Below are 24,962 nucleotides of genomic sequence, written 5' to 3'. Positions count from 1 at the left end.
CTACACACCATCAGTGATATCCCCCTGAGTGTTAAATTAAAACTCAGGTGTTATGAAATATGCTAAGTATTTGATTATCTTTCAGTCTGAAAAATAAATTTACATTTTAAATAAATAATTGTGGTCACTTTGCACAATGGAATATTACACAGCAGTACAAATGAATAAAAACCCATGCCAAAAAAATGGATAATCTTAGTATTATTAAGTATAAATAAATAGTTTAAAATATCAAGTTCCAGGAGTTGATATGTAAGTAAATATATTCCCTTTGTTTAAGCATACATATATATGACAACTTTTTTTCTTAAATAGGAAGGGAATAGGAAACACATAACTCAGGATAGAGTAACTTCTAAGAAGAAGTCAAGAGATTATGACAGAAGCACATTATTAGGTAAATGTTAGTTATCATTAATGTCCTGATCCTTGGATTATACTGTGAGAGGATATGTCAAGTAAATGAAAAATTAAAATAACAAGTTACAAAGGTCCATACATAAACCAATGACGATAGTATGAAGTAAGATAATGATTAGACCAATTCTGTGCACCAAAAAATTTTTTAAAAAGGAGTGACAAGGGGCGCCTGGGTGGCTCAGTGGGTTAAAGCCTCTGCCTTCAGCTCAGGTCATGATCCCAGGGTCCTGGGATCGAGCCCCACATTGGGCTCTTCAGCGGGGAGCCTGCTTCCCCCTCTCTCTGCCTCTCTGCCTACTTGTGATCTCTCTATGTCAAATAAATAAATAAAATCTTTAAAAATAATAATAATAAATAAAATTTAAAAATAAAAAGGAGTGACAGTTATGTGTAAACGGCTTTGGAGTGAAGGATTAACGAGGTAAATCATGTTTGACATAGAGCATGTTTGACATACAAAGTGTTTAATATATCTTAGCTTCTGTCCAAAATGGTATGCTTTATCAGTTATTACAGTATAAAGTACACTTAAAAATATAAGTCTCTGAAACTAATATAACACTGTATGTTAACTATACAAGAAAATTTAAAAATTTTCAAATCTCTTCTCACTCAAAACCAACCTCTTACCCAAAGAAAGAAGCAGAAGAAACCACACCTAAAAAAGACAGACTGCCTCAGCAAACTAGTGTCACAGCAGGACTTCTGATTCTCTACCACTCCAATTCTCCTTCCACTAAATCAGTATGCCACAGATTTGTTTTGACATTCACTACCACCATCAATTTTTTACCTTAAATGCAGTACCACATTTTTAGCCAAAAAATACTCCTGAAAGGTTTTTTATCACTACAGCCAATTTAAAACAACAGCAACAACAACAAATCACAAGACATAAATAGATGATAACTATAACATTTAATACAGTTTGGCTTTTACTGTATTGGCTGTCTACCAGAGACTAAGGCTGATAATACTCCTTCCTTATTAAACACACACACAAACACACACACACCTTTTTTCTTAATTAAGATGTAGAAAGGAGGGGCGCCTGGGTGGCTCAGTGGGTTAAGCCTCTGACTTCGGCTCAGGTCACGACCCCAGGGTTCTGGGATCGAGCCCCGCATCGGGCTCTCTGCTCAGCAGGGAGCCTGCTTCCTCATCTCTCTCTGCCTGCCTCTCTGCCTACTTGTGATCTCTCTCTGTCAAATAAATAAATAAATAAATAAATAAATAATCTTTAAAAAAAAAAAAAAAGATGTAGAAAGGAATAGCTTGTCATTTAAGGTCATGTTTATAAAACAGCTAAAATATCTTACATACCACACTTTGGAAGAAGCTTATCTACTACCTAGCTAAGGTAGTATATTTCTTTAATAAACTGGCTAAGATTGAACACAGAACATGTTATTGTTTTCAAAAATTTGCTGGGATTGAGAGATTAGAAATTCTCTGGATCTGTGCTATCTAATACAGGAATTACTAGTTATATGTGGCTATTTAAATTAAAATTTTAGTTCCTCAGTCCCACAAGCCACACTTTAAGTACTCATTAGCCAAAGAGCCACAGAGTGGCTCCCATACTGGACAGGATTTACAAACAAAATCTTTCTACCAGTACAGGAAATTTCACTGGAAATGATGGATGGATTAGATTCTTAAAGAATTCTAGTTAGGACGAAATGGTAGCAAATGGAAGTAAGGAAAATTTTAGGGGAGAAAAAAGTATATTTGAGTGAAGTAATAGAACCATTTGGAAAGAACTGTGAGAGACAATGGATTAAAAGCTGGTGGTAAAAATATATTTTCCTTTTCTACAATTCCTTTATAGTTGGATGATTTCGAAGGCTGGAGATGTATTAAAGCAGGCAGGAATCACTCCACAACTAAGACAAGAGTTGTTACTGCAAATGAGGAATGAATTTAAAACTTAAAAAATAAGGTTGAGAATGAAGACATACCTTGAATGCATACTGCCAAACACTTAGTGCTTACTGTGTACCAAATACTGTTTTAACATATGAGCCTATGAAAACTCTTAAAATTACCTCAACTTCATGAAAATAGAGCTACTCTATGACCTAGCAATTGCACTATTGGTTATTTACCCTAAAGATACAAATGTAGTGATCCAAAGGGGCATGTGCTCCCCAATGTTTATAGCAGCAATGTCCACAACAGCCAAACTATGAAAAGAGTCTAGATGCTAGATGTCCATCAACAGATGAATGGATAAAGAAGATGTGGTGTGTATACACACACACAATGGAATATTATGTATCCATCAAAAAATGGAAATCTTACCATTTGCAATGACATGGATGGAACTAGAGTATATTATGCTATGCAAAATAAGTCAATCAGAGAAAGGCAATTATCGTATGATCTCACTGATATGAGGAATTTGAGAAACAAGAAAGAGGATCATAGGGGAAGGAAGAGAAAAATTAAACTAGATGAAACCAGAGAGGGAGACAAACCATAAGAGACACCATTTCAGGAAACAAACAAAGGGTTGCTAGAGGGGCAGAGGGTGGGAGACATAGTGTATCTAGGTGATGGACACTGGGAAGCATATATACTATGGTAAGAGCTGTGAATTGGGTAAGACTGATGAAACACAGACCTATACCCCTGAAACAAATACTACATTATATTTAATTTAAAAATTACCTCAACTTCATTAATAAAGCAATAAGGCAAACATGCTCAAATAATAGAATATTGGTATCTTTTTAACATAATGAGTCTTGTATAATGAACTCTCATTTACCATTCCCTGATCAACTTAAAAATGTTAGGAACTCTCTCCTTCCCCTATATGATCTCAACATCTTTGTGAAGTCATTGTTTTGCTGCAAACAGTATCTTAAAAAGCAATTTTCCTAAATCATTTGGTAAACCATTCAAACGTTCACAATCCAATTTTAACTATGCAGATATTTTAGAAAGCTTCCCAACATATAGATTATATAATAACATAGCTAACACACTACTTACATAGATTTCATGTGGCTTCCCAAACAGGGCCAGGCTCATTTTCCCCTAGGTTTCTTCCTTTCCCTAAGGTTTTGCTAAAAACCTCTTATTTTTCTGTGTGCCTTCTGCTTTACTTCCCTTTTCTATTCCAATCCTCTAGAAAACCCTCCTTTTCCCAAGTAAATTAAAACTCATCTATTTATTTACATTTTCTCATGAAGAAGTATTTATGGACAGGGAAAGATAACTGTGCTCATTAGCACAGACACTAAAACATCTAAGTCACATAGGTAAATAGTAAAACTGAGACCAGAATCTGAGTTTTCTTTTCTTTCTATGCAGCTTTGCATATTTTTAGAGTGCCAATTAGCAAAATTTTGTTCTTCCTAATACAGGTAATTCACTGTCTATATAAACTGTATAATCTACCTAATATTTTTATAGAAACATTTTTTTAAAGTTAAGATCACTTCTACATATTGTTGCCTTTATAATACTTCTACTATAAATAAGTGCAGAAAAGAAAATTTTTCAATGGGTAATTTCCCACTGTCTTCCCAGTTTCCCACAGTGTATATTGTTTTTGTATTTCAGAAAGTTTTTATTAATTTTTCCTGGATCCAAAGGTTCCCTACTCGTTTGAAAATGGCAGCCACTATAATTACAGGATATAATCATGCCCTCCACCCAGGAGCAACACGCTGATGTACCTCAAATGCTGCCTCTCACCAGAATATACTTCCTCCCAGGAATGTGCCACATGAGCTAGACACATAATGGCACAGGATATAAATATGCAAAGATATGATAGTTAAAAAGCTTTCCATCTAATATAAATAATTAGAAGCATTTCATACAGGAAATACGACTATAGTACTGATTAAAATGTAAGATTTACATAAATCTTTGAAATCGATTGCTAGATTTCAAAATAATTTTATACCTTTTTAAGACTGCTTTGGGATGCATTCCCTTACCATTTGGAACCCTTCAGTGAAGAAATGTGAGAAGCAAGGATGTAACACATATTATCTATAATTGAGCTACAGCAATTCAAATCTGAATTCCCCTGAAATTCCTCACAACTCGACCTTGAAATGCACTCCCCTGAGGATTCTATGCTTCCAATATTATCTCTTATTTTCATGAAATAATAAACTGAACATAAATGTAAATCTTTAGTACCAATAGAAGCATCCTTGGAGTACAACATCCCTTACACACTGTAGTTCAGAAGAGGGAATTTTTTTTTTTTAAAGATTTTATTTATTTATTTGACAGAGAGAGAGATCACAACTAGGCAGAGGCAGGTAGAGATGGGGGGGGCAGGCTCCCTGCTGAGCAGAGAGCCTGATGCAGGGCTCGATCCCAGGACCCTGGGACCATGACCTGAGCCAAAGGCAGAGGCTTTAACCCACTGAGCCACCCAGGCGCCCCCAGAAGAGGGGATTTTTAACTACAAAGTCTTGACCAGCATTATGCTTTTATACAGAATAGGAATGGGCCCAGGGATAAAGGGGAGCGGGAGGTACAAGCTTGCAGTTTCAGAATGACTAAGTCACAGGGATGATAGGTACAGTATAGGGAATCTAGTCAGTGGTATTATAATAGCAGAGCAGGATGAAAGATGGTCGCTACACTTGTGGTGAGCATGACATAACATACAGAATTGTTAAATCACTATGCTGTACACCTGAAATTAATGTATTAACAAAGTTTGTCCACTATATCTCAATTTAAAAAAAAAAATTCAAAAATCCTCTTGTGCCATCCCAGTGTGTCTAAGTTGATCTATGAAATGATGTTTGCATATGAATGCATGTATTATGTACTTATGACTGTCACAGTCAAAAGTTTAAAAGCCTGTTTCAGGGGTACATGCTCTGGAGTCTTTACCAGCTATATAATCTTTGTCAAGTTCTTTAACTTTTTGCTAAGCCTCCATTTCCTCATCTTTGTAAATGGAAGCACAGTAATTATAACAATGTTGAAATAGTTGCTGTTGAAGACTAAATCCACAAGATAATTTTAAGATGATGCTGGCAATCACTCAAATATTAGCTGTCACTTAATTATGGGCTGGGAGCTATATAAAAAAACTGCAAGATACTAAAAAAAAAAAATGGAATCTAAGAAGTCTGAGAATGAATTTCATTTACAAATAATCTACAATACTAAAAAAAATGTGAATTTTTGGAAGCAGCAATTCATAACAAAATTTTTAAAAACTTAATATTCTTTGACATATTTATTGCTCTCCTGTAAATTCATCCTAAGAAATTAATTGAAAAGAAAAAAGCAATTACATGTAAAAAAAAAAAAATCGCTCATTACAATGTTATTTACTTATTAAGGCAAAGAGTTGGAAACCAAGTTTTCATGAATAAGATAATGGCTGTGTAAACATACAGTACAACTAGATGAAATATTACAAACATTAAAATTATATTACTAAAAAAACTATGCATAAGTATGAAAATTCTTAGTATATTAGGTGAAAATGAATAAACATTTGTACATATACTGTTAAAACAAGTAAAAACTGTATGTATGAAACTAAAAGCAACTGAAAATTGTGCTTTTTTTTTTTCTTTCCTTCATTCTTTGAGGTAATTCTTGTTCCTTGTCCTCACCCAAACAAAGAAAAGTCAGTATCTTAGTCCATTCAGGCTTCTACAACGAAACTCCACAGACTGGATAGCTTACAAACAAGAGAAATTTGCTTAAGAGTTCTGGAGCCTGGGAAGTCCTAGATAAGGCGCCAGCATAGTCGGCTCAGGGTCTTCTTCCTAGTTCATAGCGGAAGCCTTTTTGCTTGTGCCCTGACATGGCAGAAGGGGCTAGGATCTCTCCAAAGCCTCTCTATGGAGTCTTGGAACTGGGAAGGCACAAGGGCTCCAAGCTCAAGATTTAAGCTCCTGGGTGGCTCAGTGGGTTGGGCCTCTGCCTTCGGCTCAGGTCATGATCCCAGGGTCCTGGGATCCAGCGCTGCACCAGGCTCTCTGCTGGGCGGGGAGCCTGCTCCCCCCCTGTCTCTGCCTGCCTCTCTGCCTACTTGTGATCTCTCTCTCTGCGTCAAATAAAAAAAAAAAAAAAAAAAAAGATGTAAGCTCCTGCCAAAGGCCCCACCTCCTAATATCATCTTTGAGGGTTAGGATGTCAACATGGACTCCCAGGAAGATGAATATTCAGACCATACTAGTCAATTACAAGGATTCAGCTCAGTTTCACTATTTTCTTCCTACTATCTAGTTAAATCTATTTGAGACAGGATAAATGCAAAAATGGGACTCAAAGTTATCCAGTAATTATAAGTCAAACTACTTTTTTTTTTAAGATTTTATTCATTTATTTGACAGAGAGATCACAAGTAGGCAGAGAGGCAGGCAGAGAGAGAGAGAGAGAGGGAAGCAGGCTCCCAGCCAAGCAGAGAGCCCGATGCAGGGCTCGATCCCAGGACCCTGAGATCATGACCTGAGCCGAAGGCAGCGGCTTAACCCACTGAGCCACCCAGGCGCCCCTCTCTCTTCCCTTTTTAAAGTGTTCAAAATAGGGAGTTGAAGAATACCTTAATTTGATATAGTTATTAAAGTTATCTGGTATATGTTCTCAACTTTTACTAAGTTAATGAAGTTTGGGTTTTTGGATTAAATAATTCTCAAGAGAAAAAGTACATATAATTTTCATCATATTTTTAAGTTCCTGATTTATGTTCATTTAAGAGTTTGATTCATAGACACCTTCAAATTCCTTTCTAAATCAAGTTTCAGTAATTATGTATCTAAAGCAACTATTTTTATTAATAAATTAGTTTCAGATTAATAAGCTAATAAGGCTACATGAAAATATAAACAGATTTTTGCTTTAGTTGTTGGTGACTAAAAAGAACATTATGTTTACAGACCTTTAGCTGCCCAAATTAAACTTAACAGACTAAATTCAGAGCAATGAACTGCTAACAGATTTAGCCCATCTCACCTATTAGGTAGAAATCTTAAGTTTGATTATAGCTGCAAAAAAGTAAATGTCTACATCTTTAATAAGCCGAAAAAATCTTCCTCTCTACCTTCTCTCTCACAAAAGTAGATTTTATATCTTCCATGGGATGCTATTTTTCTGAGAAGGAGAACTTTTTCCACTGAAATGGACAGAGAGATGTCAAAGCTATTTATACTTCCAAAATATACTCATGTATTAAAAATTGCTTTAATTAATAAGCTCTAGAAATATACTCCTTATGTAATTAGTTGTATTAAGTATCAAATAAAAAACTGGCTGGAGTCAGGTCTTTGCCTTATATCTTGGCCAACACTAGTTAAACTAATCTAGCTACCTCTTCTCTCATTTTTTGATCAGAACATAAAAGAAAATACTCACAACATAGATTTGTTATTTTTTGCTTGTTGGAATTTTTAGATTTTAAGTTCTTTCAAAAAGCTCCTTCTTTAACATTTAACTTGAAATACAATTTTTCAGGGTGCCTGGGTGGCTCAGTGGGTTAAAGCCTCTGTCTTTGGCTCAGGTCATGATCTCAGGGTCCTGGGATCGAGCCCCACATTGGGCTCTCTGCCAATGTTGTTGGTGACTAAAAAGAACATTATGTTTACAGACCTTTAGCTGCCCAAATTAAACTTAACAGACTAAATTCAGAGCAGGGAGCCTGTTTCCTTTCCTCTCTGTCTGCCTCTCTGCCTACTTGTGATCTCTGTCAAATCAATAAATAAAATCTTAAAAAAAAAAAAATAAGGATTATTGACCTCCTGGAAAAAATTATATATATATTTTTTAAGATTTTATTTATTGATTTGACAGACAGAGATCACAAGTAGGCAGAGAGATAGGAGGAAGCAGGCTCCCTGCTGAGCAGAGAGCCCGATGTGGGGCTCTGGGGCTTGATCCCAGGATCCTGGGATCATGACCCAAGTGGAAGGCACAGGCTTTAACCCACTGAGCCACTCAGGCGCCCCAGTAATCCCTTTTTAAAAGTAACCCTACCTTAGGCTAAATGAAATTGAGCACTGATTATTTCATGAACATAGTACCTTTCTTCTCAAGTACTAGAAGTTCTTTTTAATATCCTCTTATCTCTAATCAAAAAAAATGTTGGGGGGAGGAGGAGGTTTACTTTAACATCCCTTGAAGTAGTGACATATTATCCTGGTTTTACAGATGGAGAATCAAGCACAAAGACATGTTATGTGATTTGCCAAAGTCTTAATGAGGCAGTCACCAGTAACTGCAGGACCCAAGTTAATCACAAAATTGTAATTTTAGTGAATTTTGTTTTGAAAAGGACTTTCTGATTACAAAAATACAAAACCTTCTCCCAAAGACAGTATAAGGTATCTGGATAAAACCCTACAGTATCAGTCAATATCTTGGTTAGCCTCTCAGAAAACCTTAACGTTCTCTCATTAAAATCCAAATCTGGTTAATTTATTCACATGTCTATCTTCCTTTCTCTAACTCCCAACATCCCTAGTTCCCAACGTCCTTATTCAGGATAAGACCCTTACTACATGAGATCCTATCATTTCCAATACTCTCAACTCTTCCCACAGCTAAACCTTTCCCTCTCTTGCCCTCCTTCCACTGGCACCCTCCATCTTCAACCTCCAATTCTAAAACCTTTATTCCAGTCTCTTCAAATAGTAGAAGCAGACGTCAGCATTCATACTTGCACTCTAAGTCACTCAATCCACACACACATTAAACACATTGGTGCTGCCTCAAGATTCCTTTCCACCTCAACTCCTGATACCACCCAACCTAACAACTTAAACAGCCATATTAACCTTTTTTTTTTTTTTTAAAAGATTTATTTACTTATTTATTTGACAGAGATCACAAGTAGGCAGAGAGGCAGGCAGAGAGAGAGAGAGAGAGAGGGAAGCAGGCTCCCTGCTGAGCAGAGAGCCTGATGTGGGGCTCGATCCCAGGACCCTGAGATCATGACCTGAGGCGAAGGCAGAGGCTTTAACCCACTGAGCCACCCAGGCACCCCAATATTAACCTTTTTCTATAAATATCCTAGCAGATCCTGGCTCCTCTATTGCAACAACCTTTTCTACCTTAATATTCTCTCATCTATCATTACTCTGGAGTCTATCTTTTCTGATCAATATCTATTTTTCAATTTTTCCCACTTCTACATGCTCTTTAACTTTACCAAAACTTCCAGTCCCTTAAAACAGCCATCAGTTCTTTGTGTCTATGTATCACTCCAACCTCACTTTTTTCTTTAAAATCAAGTCTGACTGGCATACATACTGGCATATGGTATGGTACAAACACAATGCATTTGGATCTCAGTTCTACCACTTACTCCCTTTTGTGGCTGTGGGCAAGTTACTAAACCACTCTTAAGTCTCAGTTATCTCCTCTGTAAAGTATGGATAATACTTAGCTCACATGGGTCATTAGGATTAAATCTAGCACAGCATATGACAAACAATAACAAAGTCTGAGAGACTTCTCTTTCCTAGACTTTGTTCTACCTTTTACCCAAGCCTTCTGTAAATGTTTTTTCTCTTTCTTGCATCACCTCAACAATAATCTCAACTCCCAATTTTCCCCTGAATGTGTATAGCCGTACTCTTTTCTGTCTCTACTTCATTACTTCCTATTTTGTCTTTAATACTCTTCCTCCAAACTCTCCTACCTATCAAGCATTTTCTATCTTGGGATGCCAGGGTGGCTCAGTTGGTTAATCCACTGCCTTCGGCTCAGGTCATGATCCTGGAGTTCCAGGATCAAGTCCTACATCTCCTACCTCCTTGGGGAGTCTGCTTCTCCCCTTTCAGGCTCTCTTTTCCTCTCTCAAATAAATAAATAAAATCTTTTTAAAAAGAAAAAAAAAAAAGAATTTTCTGTCTTTTGTCTCTTAAAAACATTGCTATTTCTCACCATTCATCTTCCCACTACTAAAATATTCTTCTTGGGCAATTTACCCCTGGTTCAACTATTACATATGTCAAAGACATCACCTCTAACTCTACCCTCTCAACCTTCTTTGGAATACCAAACCTATATTTAATACACCTTATGAGACATCTTCTACCTTGATGCTTAGAGGTAGGCAAGTTTTAAAAGGCCAAAACTGAGATGTTTTCCCAATAAAAACCTCTGCCTCTTTCCACTTCATTTAAAAGCACCAAGAGGCCCAAATTTAAAATGCTGAAGTCATCCCACACTCTTCCTACTCATCCCTTCACATCCAGTCAAGTAATCATCTGGCCATCTGAACTGCCCCACAAACTTATCCTCAACAGTTTCAAATGCACTATTTCCTGCTGTTCTGACTTGGTTATTATATCTTCCTCATCAACTGTAGTTCATCTTCTCCCTCCAATCAACTGCCCAAATGAATCCCAGCATTCAGCTTTTTACACAAATCTGGGATCGCTGCCTCACTTAAATGAGTAGTTCTGCACTGCCTACATGAAAAGACTTAAGCTGGTACTTCTCATTAAGTATCCTTACTGACCTACGACTTGCAGTTGGAGGTGAGGAAGGGTAGCTCAAAGAACAACTTTTCTCTGAACTCAGTGCACTGTCTGAAGGATTAATGAGGACCCTGTTCAAAAATATCATCGCTGACCAATTAAAATAAATTTTTTCATCTTGTCAAGACCGACTGACTTTCGGGGCACCTGTGTGGCTCAGTTGGTTGAGCACCCTACTCTTGATCTCAGCTCAGGTTTTGTTTTTTGGGGTTGTTTTTTTTTCTTTTTTTGACAGAGAGTGAGAACGCATGCATAATCACAAGCACAAGCACAAGCACAAACACAAACGGGGAGGAGCAGGCCAAGGGAGGAGAGGGAGAAGCAGGCTCCAGAGAGCTGATGTAGGGAGGATGTAGGGCTGGACCCCAGGACCCTGGGATCACGACCTGAGCCCCAGACACTTAACCCTCTCAGCCATCGAGGTGCCCCACTGGCTCAGGTCTAGATCTCAAGGTGGTGAGTTTGAGCCCCATACTGGGCTCCTGCCTGGGTATGGAGCCTACTAAGGACATGACAAGACAGGAGAGGGTAGGATAGGAGAAGGGGGGGGGGCAGAAGAAGAGAAAACAAAAACTGAATTTCAGCAGCTTCTTTCACATTCATCTTGTGGGGGTCATGCTCCAGGGCTAGCCATCACCCTTGCCCCAAGGTTGCTGACAAAACTTAAGCATAAATCTAGACTTCTCACAAACGCCTCCAACAGTCTTTTTTTTTTTTTAATTCAATTAACCAAAGTACAGTACATCATTAGTTTTTTACATAATGTTCTCCCCCACCACTCCTGCAAATAAGTATATCCAAAAAATTATTACTTTTCTCCTAACTTTTCATTTCCCATTTCATGCTTGTTCTTGTTTTGTTTTCCCCTCCTTTCTTGAAATGCCCTTCCCTTTCCATCATCCTTATCTCTGGCCAGCTCCTAAAATTTGACCTTTTCTGAAGCCTTCCTTCACACAACTCCCACACTGCCATCCGCAGCCAGGAATAATCACTTTCTCCTTAAGCCTTGAAGAACTTCATATACAGAACACACATCACATTTCAGAAGGATCTAGTTCCCTTGCTGGATAGTGAAAGCAGTTATCAGGTTTTACCTATCTTTGTATCTCCAGGGCTAAGGAAAAGTGGAAGTACCTAGAAGCCACTCAAATGTCACTGCACTGAAATTCTTGAAGAGAAAGTTACTAATGGTATCTGTCCTGAAAAAAACTAAAAAAATCCATATAATTCAAGCAACCAAAATTCTGAAATGCTTTTACATTTCATTAAGAGTGCAAACCCAAAACTGACCCCTAACTCCAAACTCACAAAGTCAATGTAATTCACAACAACAAAAAAAGTTTGGTGACTTTATGCCACAACTCTTATACTAAAAGCTATCCTAAAGTTGACCAAACCCAATACCATCTTTTTAAATGAGAAATATTAAATCTAGGGGTGCCTGGGTGGCTCAGTGGGTTAAAACTTCTGCCTTTGGCTCAGGTCATGATCCCAGGGTCCTGGGATCAAGCCCCACCATCGGACTCTCTGCTGAGTGGGGAGCCTGCTTCCTCTTCTCTCTTTGCCTGCCTCTCTGCCTATTTGTGATCTCTGTTAAATAAATAAATAAAATCTTATATATATATATATATATATATATATATATATAAAGTCTAAAATTCTAGGAAGTAGAAAAGTACTATAAATCTACATTTATGAACATATACTATAAATCTATAAATTATAAACATTTAGTTCCATATTATGAACAGAGACTGAATGACAACACTGCACTTCTGGCATTTAAGACTGTATTATTTCTCTTCCTTAATCTTTATATGTGATAAAAATACATCAATTTTCTTATGTTGATCCATTAATGCAGTCTCAAGATAAACCCAGTCTGACTATGAAGCTTTGTTTCGTATTTAGTTCACTGAATTGGGTTTGATTTGCTACTTCTTGAAAATTCTCAGCCATTATCTCTGAGTATTTCCTCTCCTCCATGATCTGTTTTGGAACTATGAGCTGTTACGTTGGACTTGTTCCTTTAACTATTCATGTTTCTTAATCTTCCAATTTTATAAACTCTATCTTTGAGTTCAGCCTCTTGTCTATAGCAGAAGATTTTAACCTTTTGTGTCAAGTCTTCTTTGACTGACTGAAGGCTATGGCCCCCTTCTCAGAATAATATTAAAGGCCTAAAACAAAATACATAGGATTACAAAAGAATCAATTATACTGAAATAGCTATCAAAATATTTTTAATTTTGACACAGCAATAGCCATGCTTTATTAAGATACACATAAGCTCTACCAATGGTTTAATAACTGTAACTCCATTTATTTATTTATTTATTTTTAAGTAAGCTTTATACCCAAAAGGGGGCTTAAACTCACAACCCTGAGATGAAGAGTCACATGTTCTTCTGAATGGCCCTGCAAGCCGTCCCTACAATGACTCAAAGCACTATTTCAATAAATCTGTAACAAATGAACAGCAACTGAACCATAAGGAAAAAAATCTGACTTATTGGTGTTACAGGTTGAATAGTATCCCTCTAAAAAAATATATGTTGTGTTCAAACCCTCTACCTCAGAACATGACCTTACTTGGAAATAAGGTCACTACAAGTGTAATTTATTTAGAGGGGGTCATACTGGAGTAGAGGCAGCTCCTAATCCAATAAGACTGGTATCACATGGCCGCTTGAAGACACAGAGACACACAGGCAGAACATCATGTGATGATGAAGGCAGGAAATGCAATCAGGCAGCTGCAAGCCAAAAAATGCCAGACTGCCATCAACCACCAAAAGCCAGAATAAGGAAGGATTCCCCTACTGGTTTAATAGGAACGTGGCCCTGCCAACACCTTGATATTCGACTTTCAGCCTCCAAAATTGAAACAATGGATTTCTGTTGTTTTAAGCTATCCATTTTGTGGTACTTTTTTACATTACAGCAGCCCTGGGAAACTAACTGCTCTCACAAGTATCTCTAATGCTGCTATGGTTTGTTGGAAATTCTGTCAATTATGAATGTAAACAAATTTCAATTAGAGATTAGCAAAAACACTCTTAATTCTAAGAACCCTATGTCTGAAGCAATTTAATAACTCGGTCTAAAATCCATTACTAATGAACTATGTTTTAACAAAAATAATGAACTACATTTAAACAAAAATACATGAAGAGCTCTTTTTCATCTCAAACCATACTGAGTGCCATAAAAACATCTCAGGGATCTGTAATGACTTTGGCTGTCAACTCTAAAATGAGATGCAGGGGCACCTGAGTGGCTCAGTGGGTTAAAGCCTGTGCCTCTGGCTCAGGTCATGATCCCAGGGTCCAGGGATCGAGCCCCGCATGGGGCTCTCTGCTGGTCAGGGAGCCTGCTTCCTCCTCTCTCTCTCTGCCTGCCTCTGTCTACTTGTGATCTCTGTCAAATAAATAAATAAAATCTTTAAAATAAAATAAAATGAGATGCAGCTCAGACATAAAACTTGTCATAAATAGTGAATTAAATCTAACTATCACAGAATGAAAAAACTCATTATCTGAGTTAACTTCTTAAACTAATTACGGGTAAAATTATCCCTTAGTCTTAGGTTAATATGATTAATATGAATAACCAAATGAAAAGACTTTTGATACTTCTTAGCCAGTAAGTAAAGCATGAGAGAGCTGGTCTCTTGTTATTCCTTTTAGAATATATTCCTTTTAGAACTACTAAAAGTAGTATATTCCTTTTAGAACTACTCAAGTTGGTTTAAGCCCAATAGTCTTTTGCTCACTTATTCATCCAGGGGCCATAGTTTTTAAAAGAAAAAAAAAACAAAAAACCAAAAAAACAGTACAAAGTTCTCTACATGTGAGGTATATACATTATCAAAGACATGTGGCTATTAAGCCCAAAATAATAAAGTCTTAAAAGATTACGAATGGGGGCACCTGGGTGGCTCAGTGGGTTAAAGCCTCTGCCTTCGGCTCAGGTCATGATCCCAGCCAGGGTCCTGGGATCGAGCCCCGAGTCGGGCTCTCTGCTCAGTGGGGAGCCTGCTTCCTCCTCTCTCTCTCTGCCTGCCTCTCTCCCTACTTGTGATCTGTCAAACAAATAAATAAAACTCTTAAAAAAAAAAAAAAGATTATGAATGTACTAATTGTCTCCAAATTTTTTACCTCGGCCCTTCAAAATTCATGCTTTTACTTCAGTATCCTACCAGATCTCTACTGGAAGACTTTCATTTGCTTAAATATGTCAAAAACAACATAATAAAATTAATCAAAAAAATCATTAACAAATACATATGTTTGTCTATCACTAAATTATTTCAGGGTAATTTAGTACAAGAAGGACCTCTAATGATGCTTAGTTCAAACTGCTCAAATGAAATGAGCAAACTGAGACCCACAGATGCTGCACTTGTCCAGAATCACAGAATAATTAGTGACAGCTAGGACAGAAAGGGATCTCCCAATTCCAAGTCCAATGCTCTTTATGTTACACCATAGTACATAGAAACTAGTTAAAAGTTATGTAAATTATCTGCAAAAGCCTTTTGTATGATCACTTTAATTCTATTCATAACATGATATTTAAAAACAGTCTGGTTGCCCAAAACCTAACAAGTTTTGGGGTTTGGGGGTTTTTTTGTTTTGTTTTGTTTTAGTTTTGGGGTTTTTTAAATCAATTTTATTTTACCACCCAGGGCATTTTAAAAATAGGAAAAGGATTTCATTTCCACCTTTAAATTTGGCAAAAATGTTTTCAAAGAGAACTGGACACATATTTCAAGACATAAGCACTGTCATGTGAATTTTTCCTTTCTAGAGAGCAATATAGCAGAAAAAACTTAAAATTTACATCTTCTTTAACTCCATTCCTAGACTATCTTAAGGAAAGAGTAAGATTTGGATGATGACGGAGCTAAGGATCAAATGCAGCACTGTTCAGTAATAACAGAATATCCAACGATAGTAGCCTGGTTAAAACTAATGTATGTTATATACTGAACATAAAAACTATGCCATTAAAAACTATGTTCTGGGGGGAACGCCTGAGTGGCTCAGTCATTCGTTAAGCATCTGCCTTCTGCCTTCCACTCAGGTCACCATCCCAGGGTCCTGGGATCTAGCCTTACATTGTCTGCTTCTATCTCCACCACTCCTCCGATTCTCCCTCTCCCACTCCCGTTGCTTGGGTTCCCTCTCTCTTTGTCTCTGTCAAATAAATAAATAAAATGTTTAAAAAAAAGTATACATGTATGTACATAAAATAATACAGAAAAAAGCCATCATAGTGCCTGGTACATAGTAAAAAGCCAATAAATAAAAAGGATTCATCATCAACATCACTGGAAAGGTTTGATTACAGTATATCAAATGTTAAGACTTGTTATCTGAGAAACAAATACACAAATAAATTATTATTACTTACTCCCTTTAAGGACTATTTTGTTCATTATCGTAAATTACTACTTTTCCAAGAAGGATTTTTTTTTTAATTGACTCTTTAAGTTAGTTCCAGTTATTACTGAAGGATGGAAAAGAAAAGCAGACTTTTACAAACCCTTCCCCAAATTTGGCACTGCATAAGATAAAGTCTTATATATAATAGATCCTTCATTAATTATTGGTTAAATATACACTCACAATCAACTTTTGAGAGCTATCTCTCCACACCAAACTCTAATTTCAAGTAATATAGTATGTATTAGAGGATTTCAAAATGAGGCCTCTAAAGGCCTTACTGGATTTTTCCACAATGGTTACCTAGAAAAAGTTACTGGTTTCCCAAAATATTGGGTGATTTTCAGTCTTTAAAAAGTTGAAATCAGGGCGCCTGGGTGGCTCAGTGGGTTAAGCCACTGCCTTCGGCTCAGGTCATGATCTCAGGGTCCTGGGATCGAGTCCCGCATCGGGCTCTCTGCTCAGCAGGGAGCCTGCTTCCTCCTCTATCTCTGCCTGCCTCTCTGCCTACTTGTGATCTCTCTATGTCAGATAAATAAATAAAATCTTAAAAAAAAAAAAAAAAAAAAAAAGTTGAAATCAGGTGAATAACATTTAAGTGTTAAGAACAGTCTCTAATGTAATTAAATTCCTACTGATTATGGCTCCTAAAAAAGGAAAATGAAGGTAAAAAAAATATATATGAAAGGCCCAGATAAAATCCATATTATGGGGGAATTTTACTATGCTGAGGCTTTAAGTGTGTCTGCCATAACACACACATATATATATATATATATATCTTTTGTTGTTTCTTATTATATACAACTATAAGTAATAAATTACCTCTATTAAAGTAATAAATTACCATTTATATAGTAAAGATAAGATAAATTATTGGAATAAAAACTACATTCCAAAGGAGTTCACACTTTGTGGCTTAGCTAATGAACAATGTTGGCTCTAATAAAACTGATTACCAGATAAACACATCGTTTCCTAAAATTTAAAAAAAAAAATTTTTAAATAAAACCTCCAAGAGTTTGTCCCCATAACATCTCATTAAAAAATACATATGCTAAAATACTTTTTACTGTTCTACCAAAACTAACATAACAAAGCCCTGGGGAATAACTTTTTAATAATGCAGGAGAAATTTGTGAAAAAAAAAAAAACAGAATTCTAAAGGTCTCAGTGAATGAGGTAATCTCCAAGGTGACCTATATCAAAAACTTTTAATTTTTTTGAGTTTAAAAAAAAGGCAACCCTCTCAACTTGCCTTTTGGTGTCTCAAATCCCAACATCTTTGGGATTAAAAGTACTGGGAATTGTTTACTGATTCTCAGTGTAAGAGCAGTATCATCCACCAATATCACTAATGAAAAACCTGCATCCTTAATCTGCCCACAAGTATTAGAAAAAGTCTATTTAGAAACAATATATTTTATGCATGTGTCAATTCACCTTCCCTCATTTTTCTATTAGATGCATCCAGAGAGAAAATATTAACATTTTACTTTAAATATGGTAATTTGTCTTTTCCCATCTCTAAAACAGAATTTGACATTTGATCCAGTCTACTTTCTTAAAAGATACCAGTAAAAATTATCGTCCTTCCGTTCAGGATTTTTAGCAGTTTTTCCCCTAACTAAGTGTTATCTGAGATACTTCTTGATCTCTCTCAAAGTAGGTCTAATCTGCGGAAGGCAGTGAGACAGTGCACTGCACTGTGAATGGACAGCCAGGTATTTTATGAATGGAGGCGATCACGTGATCCCAGCACCTCCCCGAACTGATATTTCCCACATAACTGTGTCAACATTCTGAGAATAGAGGTAGTTGTTTGTGTGTGCGTATGTTTTTGAATTTAACCTATAACTTGTAATTCTCCTTACTTCCTGATCTCGAAAATCTATAAGAAGACAGACAGTCAGGCTTTGAATCTTTGTCCTGGGAAATCCTTTCAAGATGTCCAAGGTGATGGATGTTTAATTATTTTTTTATGAATGAAGAGTGTGCTATGCAAATGAGGGCGATTCACAAAAAGAGAGAGAACATGGCGGCCACTTCTGCTTCTAGACTGCACTGACACTGCAGCAATCTACCTTCTCCCACACCCGCTCATCAGAAGAGTGTGTTGGGGGTTGGGGGGGGTGGAGGTCTGAGGAGAAACGCTGTTTGGCATTTCTCAAGCTATTTTATGTTAAACAGGCCTAGGCTTTGGATTTTAAAGTTCTCTGAAAAAGGTCTGACTCGAGGAATGCACTTTATTTAAAGGAATGCATCCTAGGACTAGTCCTAACTCTCTTAACTCTTTCCAATCCTCCAAAGATAAACAAAACTTGAGCTTAATTACAAGAGAACGGACGCAAATATTCTGCACGAAATTAAATCCGGTCTCCGTAAAAACTGTTACCGCACCATTATTCTTGCAGGCAGCCGTTACCTTGAAGCAAAATATTTAAAAGGCAACATATTTCGTTTGGAAAACGAACCGCCCAAATAAACACAAACTTAAACCACGACACTCTAGAAGTTAATGAATGAAGTCATCAACACATTTGGCAATGTAAATACTGTTAAACCAGGGTAAACGGTGTTTCTCAATACAGCCGAAGGATAAAAATTAACATTCAATATTCTTCTATGCCCCTGATAAAAGCATGCCCAGCATTCGCAAAGGTAAAACGTAACAGTTCAATGTCTCCCACACTCCAGGTGTCCTTCGTTATTAAATTCTAAAAATGTTTCCCTAGTTCCATTTTCTACATGAAGCTTACAGGTCATAAGTTTAAAAGGGGGGAGGTTTAATCGGTATTTAAGAGTCACTGACTCATCGAATTAAGATTCAAGAGCAGTTTGCTGCAGGAGGTGCTCCCACACATTAGTTTCCAAGTAAAATAGCTATAAAAGAAGCAGGATAATATTCAGGGTATATGGACTGGTAGGCTAAAGTGAAAAAGAGCAGGCCAGGGGTCTTCGAGGCAAACAAGTAATTTCTACCCCGCCACCATCCGTCCACATTAGTCCATCTCATAGGCGTACAATTGCCATCCCACCCCAACACTCAATACCCTCCCCCAGAAGTAAGCAACTGAACGCGCAAGGGGGGCGGGGGGGGGGGGACTGCCATTAAATGGCTAAAGAAATCAAATGTTATCTCCAGAACAAGATGCACCGAACTCTCCAAGCTTGCAAGCTTTCCGGCACCCAAGTCTCAGAGGGGTCGGAAGGATGGGGGGGGGGCTACTAATCAAGATCAATGAGGCGCTTACTCGTTGTCAGAAGTCGCCGTCTCCTCGCTCATCTTTCCCTCACCGCGATCCGATCTGGAGATGGAGGAGCAACAGCAGGCGGAGGAGCAGCAGCAGCACCGAGGGGCAGGAGGCAGCGGCGGCCGGGGGGGCGCGGGTGCAGCGGCTCAGGGGCCTCACCATGGTGGATGCCTCACCCGGAACGGTGCCCCCCCAGCCGGGAACCCCGGCCACCCCCGCAGGGGGGTGGCGGCAACAACCTCCGCCGTGGCGACCCCAGCCTCTTCCTCCGCCTCAGCGCCCAGCCCAGGGATCCGAGGAGGCCAAGGAGGGTGGGTGGAAAGGAAAAAGGGCAGAGGGGCTGCGAAGGCTGACTGGAGAGCTGCTCCTCCCGCCACCGGGGTGGAGCGCGGCGGGGTCCGGCCAGGAAGGAGCGGGCGGGCGGAGAACCCGGGAGCAGAGGCGGCGCTTCCCTCAGGGATGCGGCGAGGAGGAAGCAGAGATCCGTTCGGTGGGGGCCGGCGGGAGGGTGCCGAGCCCAGGCTCCAGGCGGCGGCGGCGGCGCGGTCCTGCCGGAGCCCACCCCACCATCTCCCACCTCGCCGCCGGCTGCCCGCTTAGCGCCGAGAGGCGGCCGGGGCGGTCCTCAGCCACGAGCAGGACCGGGGCGAGGGGCCTCGCGGCGGCGGATTCCTCCAGACACGCTCCAGCCGGGACGCCTCCAGGAGGGGGAGGAGGGGGCGGCGGGGAGCGTGTGAGGCCAGGGCAGGCAAGCCGATCTCCCCCACCCGGGTCGGAGAAGAGCAGGCGTACTCAGGAGACAGGGTCCCGGGAGGCAGCGGGAGAGCGAGGAGAGCGGACGCAGGTCCCCCACCAGCCGGTGCCCACCGGCAGCTCGGCGGGCCAGCTCCTCACACCCGCCAGAGGGGAGCCGTGAGGGGGGCGGCGGAAGCGCTCACGCCGCCCGCTCCTTCCGCCGCCGCCGCCGCTGCCCGAACCGGGGGCGCCCAAGGGAGAAGGAGGCGAAGTAGTCCCTGGCGACTTCTCCCGGCCGCCTGCCTCCCCCGGGGGCCAGAGCGGACGCGGGGTGCGGTTGCCGAGCGCAGTACCCGGGCTGTGAGGGCGTGTGAGTAGGGCTAAAAGCTGCGGCCTCCGGGCGAATCACTGCAACTCGAAGTCGTGTGCAGCATAGCAAGTTTCAGGAAAGTAGTTCCCTCCTCCCTTCATTTCCCAAATCGTTGTCGAGCCACAGAGTGGGGAAAGGAGGAGGGAGGCGGAGGGATACGCCAGGCACCGTGTTCGGTGTGCGTGCGCGCGCTCCAAACTCTTGGCACGCCGCGAAAGGGGGCGGGGGTGTGAGCTGCACGGGGAGCTGCTTGGGAGGTTGCATTGTTGCGGCGCGTTACTCCCCGTTACACCCCGTTACTCGCTTTGGAATATCTGGGTTGTTAGAACGAGGAGGCTAGAATGACAGGGTGGTCAAGGAGGAAATTGGAGGCTGCTCTGTTTTGCCGCGTGTGTGCGTATGTGTGTGTGTTAGAGGCTGCTCTGTTTTGCCGTGTGTGTGTGTGTGTCTGTGTTTTCCTTGCAGAGCGAAGAATGGAACTGGCATGAGTTCATTTTTAGTTGGTGGGGGTTAGAGGGAGGGACCGTACAAAGAGAGCTCCGCCTGCTGTCCCTCTGGTTGCACTGCTGCAGTCCCCTAGCTGCATGTACAGCGGGAGTGCGTGTGTGTGTGTGTGTGTTTGTGTGTGTGTTAGAGTTAGTTTTAATACCTTGGATTCTTAAAGCGCGAGGGGTATGCTGTGCAGGGCATTCATCTCCGAAAGCTAGAGTGGTTGTTAATGGAGAACGACTTCCATTGAAGCCCAGAGTAGGCGTGTTACATGAATCTGGCGCAGCCAGAAGCACAGGAAATAACTCCCGCTGCGAGTGAGGTTGCATAACTATAGCGCAGAAGATGCCTCTGTGGCACGAACTGCTCTAAACGGAGGCGGAATGATTATTGAATAGGCAGCTGTCACTTTTGCATTATTAGAGGACAATGTATGCATTCATCTTTAAAGGTTTTTGCACAGAAACCTGCTGGGGTTTCAGCCGGCAGTCTAGGGTCTGCGGGACTAGAGAACTCACGGCCCCTGGCCTTGGCCTCTGCAAATTCTATCATCCCTTCTACCTAGAAAGTCAGCCTTACGCCATCCGCTCTGGGGGCTGAGTCCTAAGTTTCTGACGCATCTCTCTAGCTATCAGTCTAGTTTTGTGTGCGGTGTTTTTCTCTCATTTTCAGGTTTATGTGGCCTGAGAGTAAATGCTGCTCCTGTAACCTTGAGGGGTAAAACAATTCCTGAGGATGAGGAAAGTGGGGGAAAACTCCCAAACCAGCCAGCGCTCCTCACCTGGCATCTGTCTCCAGGAGGTTTCAGGATTGCTGCTTTCTAGAGCGCATACACTGGCCTGTTATTAAACAGTGTTTTATACATAGTAGTGTTTTATACATAGTAGTGTTTTGCACATTGCTTAATAAATGAGGAGTAAAGGAGCTAAGACTCTCAGGCGGTCCCTAAAACCAGCCCACTGATTTCTGAGGTTTCCTTAATGTAACTCTTGCCTCTTTCTTGGGCAGCAGCATTTCCTTACTCAGAGTGAGGAAGGGGCAGTGTTGGTGGCTGGAAGAGGTGACCTCTTTTACCCCTGAACATGCGTTTTGTTGTTGGTGGTGGTGGTGGTGGTTTGGTTTTGTTTTGATCTTGTTCCTGGGAAGACCCTGTTCCGGGAATGTTGGTACTGGCCTGCTCTCCTTCCTACTACTTCTACTACCCAGTTTGCCTTCTCAGATTTGAATCAAGTCCCATCAGTTATCATTTGTGTGTTCTAGACAGGTTACATAAACATTGCCCATGAAAAATGGGGAGAATAGTACCTAATTCGTAGAGCTGTTGTGCTGATTCATGAACTAATAATATACGTGAAACCCTTAGAACAGATGAAGAGATCAATAAATTCTAGCTCTTCCTTCGATTTTGTAAAATGGATATGATGGTACACTCCATGACAAGGTGGTGGCAGTGGCTTGGAAGGTTAAACTCAGCCTTGCTTGTTCATTCAATAAATAACTATGGGCTTTCTTCTGTTACTACTCTTGCTAGACACATGGCCCTTAGCAAGCCTTATCCATAAATGATTGCTCTCAGTCATTATGGTTAAGTAAGTACAAAGAAAGTTGGGTCACTGGTAAAGGCCTCCTTTTCTTTTGAAGAAGTTTGCATCTGCTTGAGATTCACCTGCATCAGGGAAAGGATCAATGACAGGCTTTGGGAGATCTGAAAACCATCTTGGCTGTGCTGTGCAAGGCACTGTGCTGGCCACTTTCACACACATTACTTACCGAAAGGGGCAATATATGATCAGTAGCCCAACTTCACACTTTTTAGATTGTTCCCAGTCCTATAACCAAGACATAATCACCAAACTGTTTCTCCTCCAGTGTTCCCCGTTCCCCTCTCAGGACACATTTGTGCCCTTCTTTTTAAAGGTACATTTCTAGTCCTCCCCTCTCACCCAGTTATTGAAGATCTTACCAGCATTTTAGTAAACTATCTTGGTCTGAACAGAGAATTCTCCTCTGAAGCAATCAGAAATGGTCCTACGTTCAGGTTCAAGGGTCAGGGGCCTTTCAGTCTTACTCACTGTCAGTAGCTACCTTAAGTTCAAGAGGCCTCACTGCTCTATCTCAGTGTCTGTACCTTCACCAGTACAAGAGACAGAATGACCAAAGGCAATATGGGAGACCTTATCTGGATCCTGATTTGAACAAATACTTTTACATTTGAGATCATCGGGGAAGCAAACACCAACTAGAGATTGATGATAATAAGGGATTTTTTTTTAAGTATTAGTGTTATGATTATGGTTTTTTAAGTCCTCATCTTCTATAAAAACATACTGAAATATCTATAGATGATATATCTGAGATTTGTTTCAAAATAATTCAGTAGGGTGAGGAGTGGGAAGAAGTAGGTAGGGATAGAGATGAAACAAGATTGGCTACAAAATGATAATGAGCACATTCTCTTTATTATTTCATATATTTGAAATTTTCTATTATATATATATATATATATATATATATATATATATATATATATATTTTAATATGCTGGAAGTACTGCTTGAAAGCAGATTCCTTAGCCCCACTCCCAAGATTGGGATCAGCAGATCTGTAATGGAACTGACAAATCTGCTTTTCCAGAACAATGCCAGGTTCTTGGTCCTTCTTAACCCTTCACAGTCTTCTACCTTTTTCCCTACAACTACTTTTCATCCCATCTCCAAACACATCCCTACCTAAGAATCTCGATTTCAGCAGCACCCAAAAAAGGGTGGCCCAACATCTATCATAAGCTAAGGCAGGTCCAGGCCAAAGGGATAGTTCAGTCAGGGAAGCTGGATCTAATAAGACTTGAAAAGCCGGCGCCTGGGTGGCTCAGTGGGTTAAAACCTCTGCCTTCGGCTCAGGTCATGATCCCAGGGTCCTGGGATCCAGACCCGCATCCGGCTTTCTGTTAAGCAAGGAGCCTGCTTCCTCCTCTCTCTCTCTCTGCCTGCCTCTCTGCCTACTTGTGATCTCTGTCTGTCAAATAAATAAATAAAATCTTAAAAAAAAAAAAAAATGAAGCTGTATTGACTGACATGGTGATGGAAATTCAGAGCCCCCTCCAGCTTGTTATTGCAACCTGAACACAACAGCAGCTCAGCATTTCACACATGCTGTCCCTTGCGCTAATAAGCTCTCAGCAGAGATTTGTATACTTGAAAAGCCAAAAGAGGAGATAATCATGCCAACATGTGAGGTTCTAGCAGTGCATAAAATACATACTCAAATTTCTATTTCTAAACATTACCCCTGAGCAGATGTTTCAAAATTTAAAATTTTAAAACTGTAACTAGAATGTGCCTAGATCAAAGGGGATTGATTCTATTTTCATGCTGTACTTTGTTTAATGAACAATCTTTTTCTTTCTTTCTTTCTGTGTGTGTGTGTGTGTGTGTGTAAAACCAGTCTCTTGGCTAATGAGCTTTGCCTCTCAGAGGAATTACTAAATGGTAACCATGTTTCTAAATAGTTTCCTTGCCTCTGGCATGAGTCTGTTTCTCCATTGCTAGGGTTTCCTTGTTCTTCCAAACTAATACAAAGTATAAAGGATAAGTATGCTATTTTATTTTTCTCCCAAAGGACTGCAATTGTTGGTCTGGTAGTATCCGGTGAGTGTGAAATCAGTTTACTTTTAATGCTATAACTGCCTTTTACAGGAAGTTTCCACAAGATTACAACCAGTACAAGGGAAATGAGCAGTCTGTGATTTCCTTTATTTTCA

The 24,962-nt window shown here is 39.9% G+C and overlaps 2 protein-coding genes across 2 annotated transcripts in view; one reads left to right on the top strand and one right to left on the bottom strand.

The window, feature by feature from the left end:
- Positions 1-19,693, bottom strand: part of SPRED1 (sprouty related EVH1 domain containing 1) — a 159,632-nt gene extending 139,939 nt beyond the window's left edge. Inside the window, exon 1 of the mRNA XM_059372485.1 lies at positions 19,609-19,693. Coding sequence (XP_059228468.1) covers positions 19,609-19,640 — 32 coding nt within the window. The 5' untranslated portion in view covers positions 19,641-19,693. The remainder of the gene's footprint in view (positions 1-19,608) is intronic.
- Positions 19,694-19,768: 75 nt separating this feature from the next.
- LOC131999344 (basic salivary proline-rich protein 3-like) lies at positions 19,769-20,524 on the top strand. The gene has a single exon (XM_059372114.1). The coding sequence runs from the start codon at positions 19,769-19,771 to the stop codon at positions 20,522-20,524; it is 756 nt and encodes a 251-aa protein (XP_059228097.1).
- The last annotated feature ends 4,438 nt before the right edge of the window (positions 20,525-24,962 follow it).

This window comes from Mustela nigripes, chromosome 13 (genome assembly GCF_022355385.1).
Source record: "Mustela nigripes isolate SB6536 chromosome 13, MUSNIG.SB6536, whole genome shotgun sequence".
Taxonomy (NCBI): domain Eukaryota; kingdom Metazoa; phylum Chordata; class Mammalia; order Carnivora; family Mustelidae; genus Mustela; species Mustela nigripes.
Note: the sequence above shows the minus strand (reverse complement) of the source record. Positions and strands in the feature narration are given on the sequence as shown.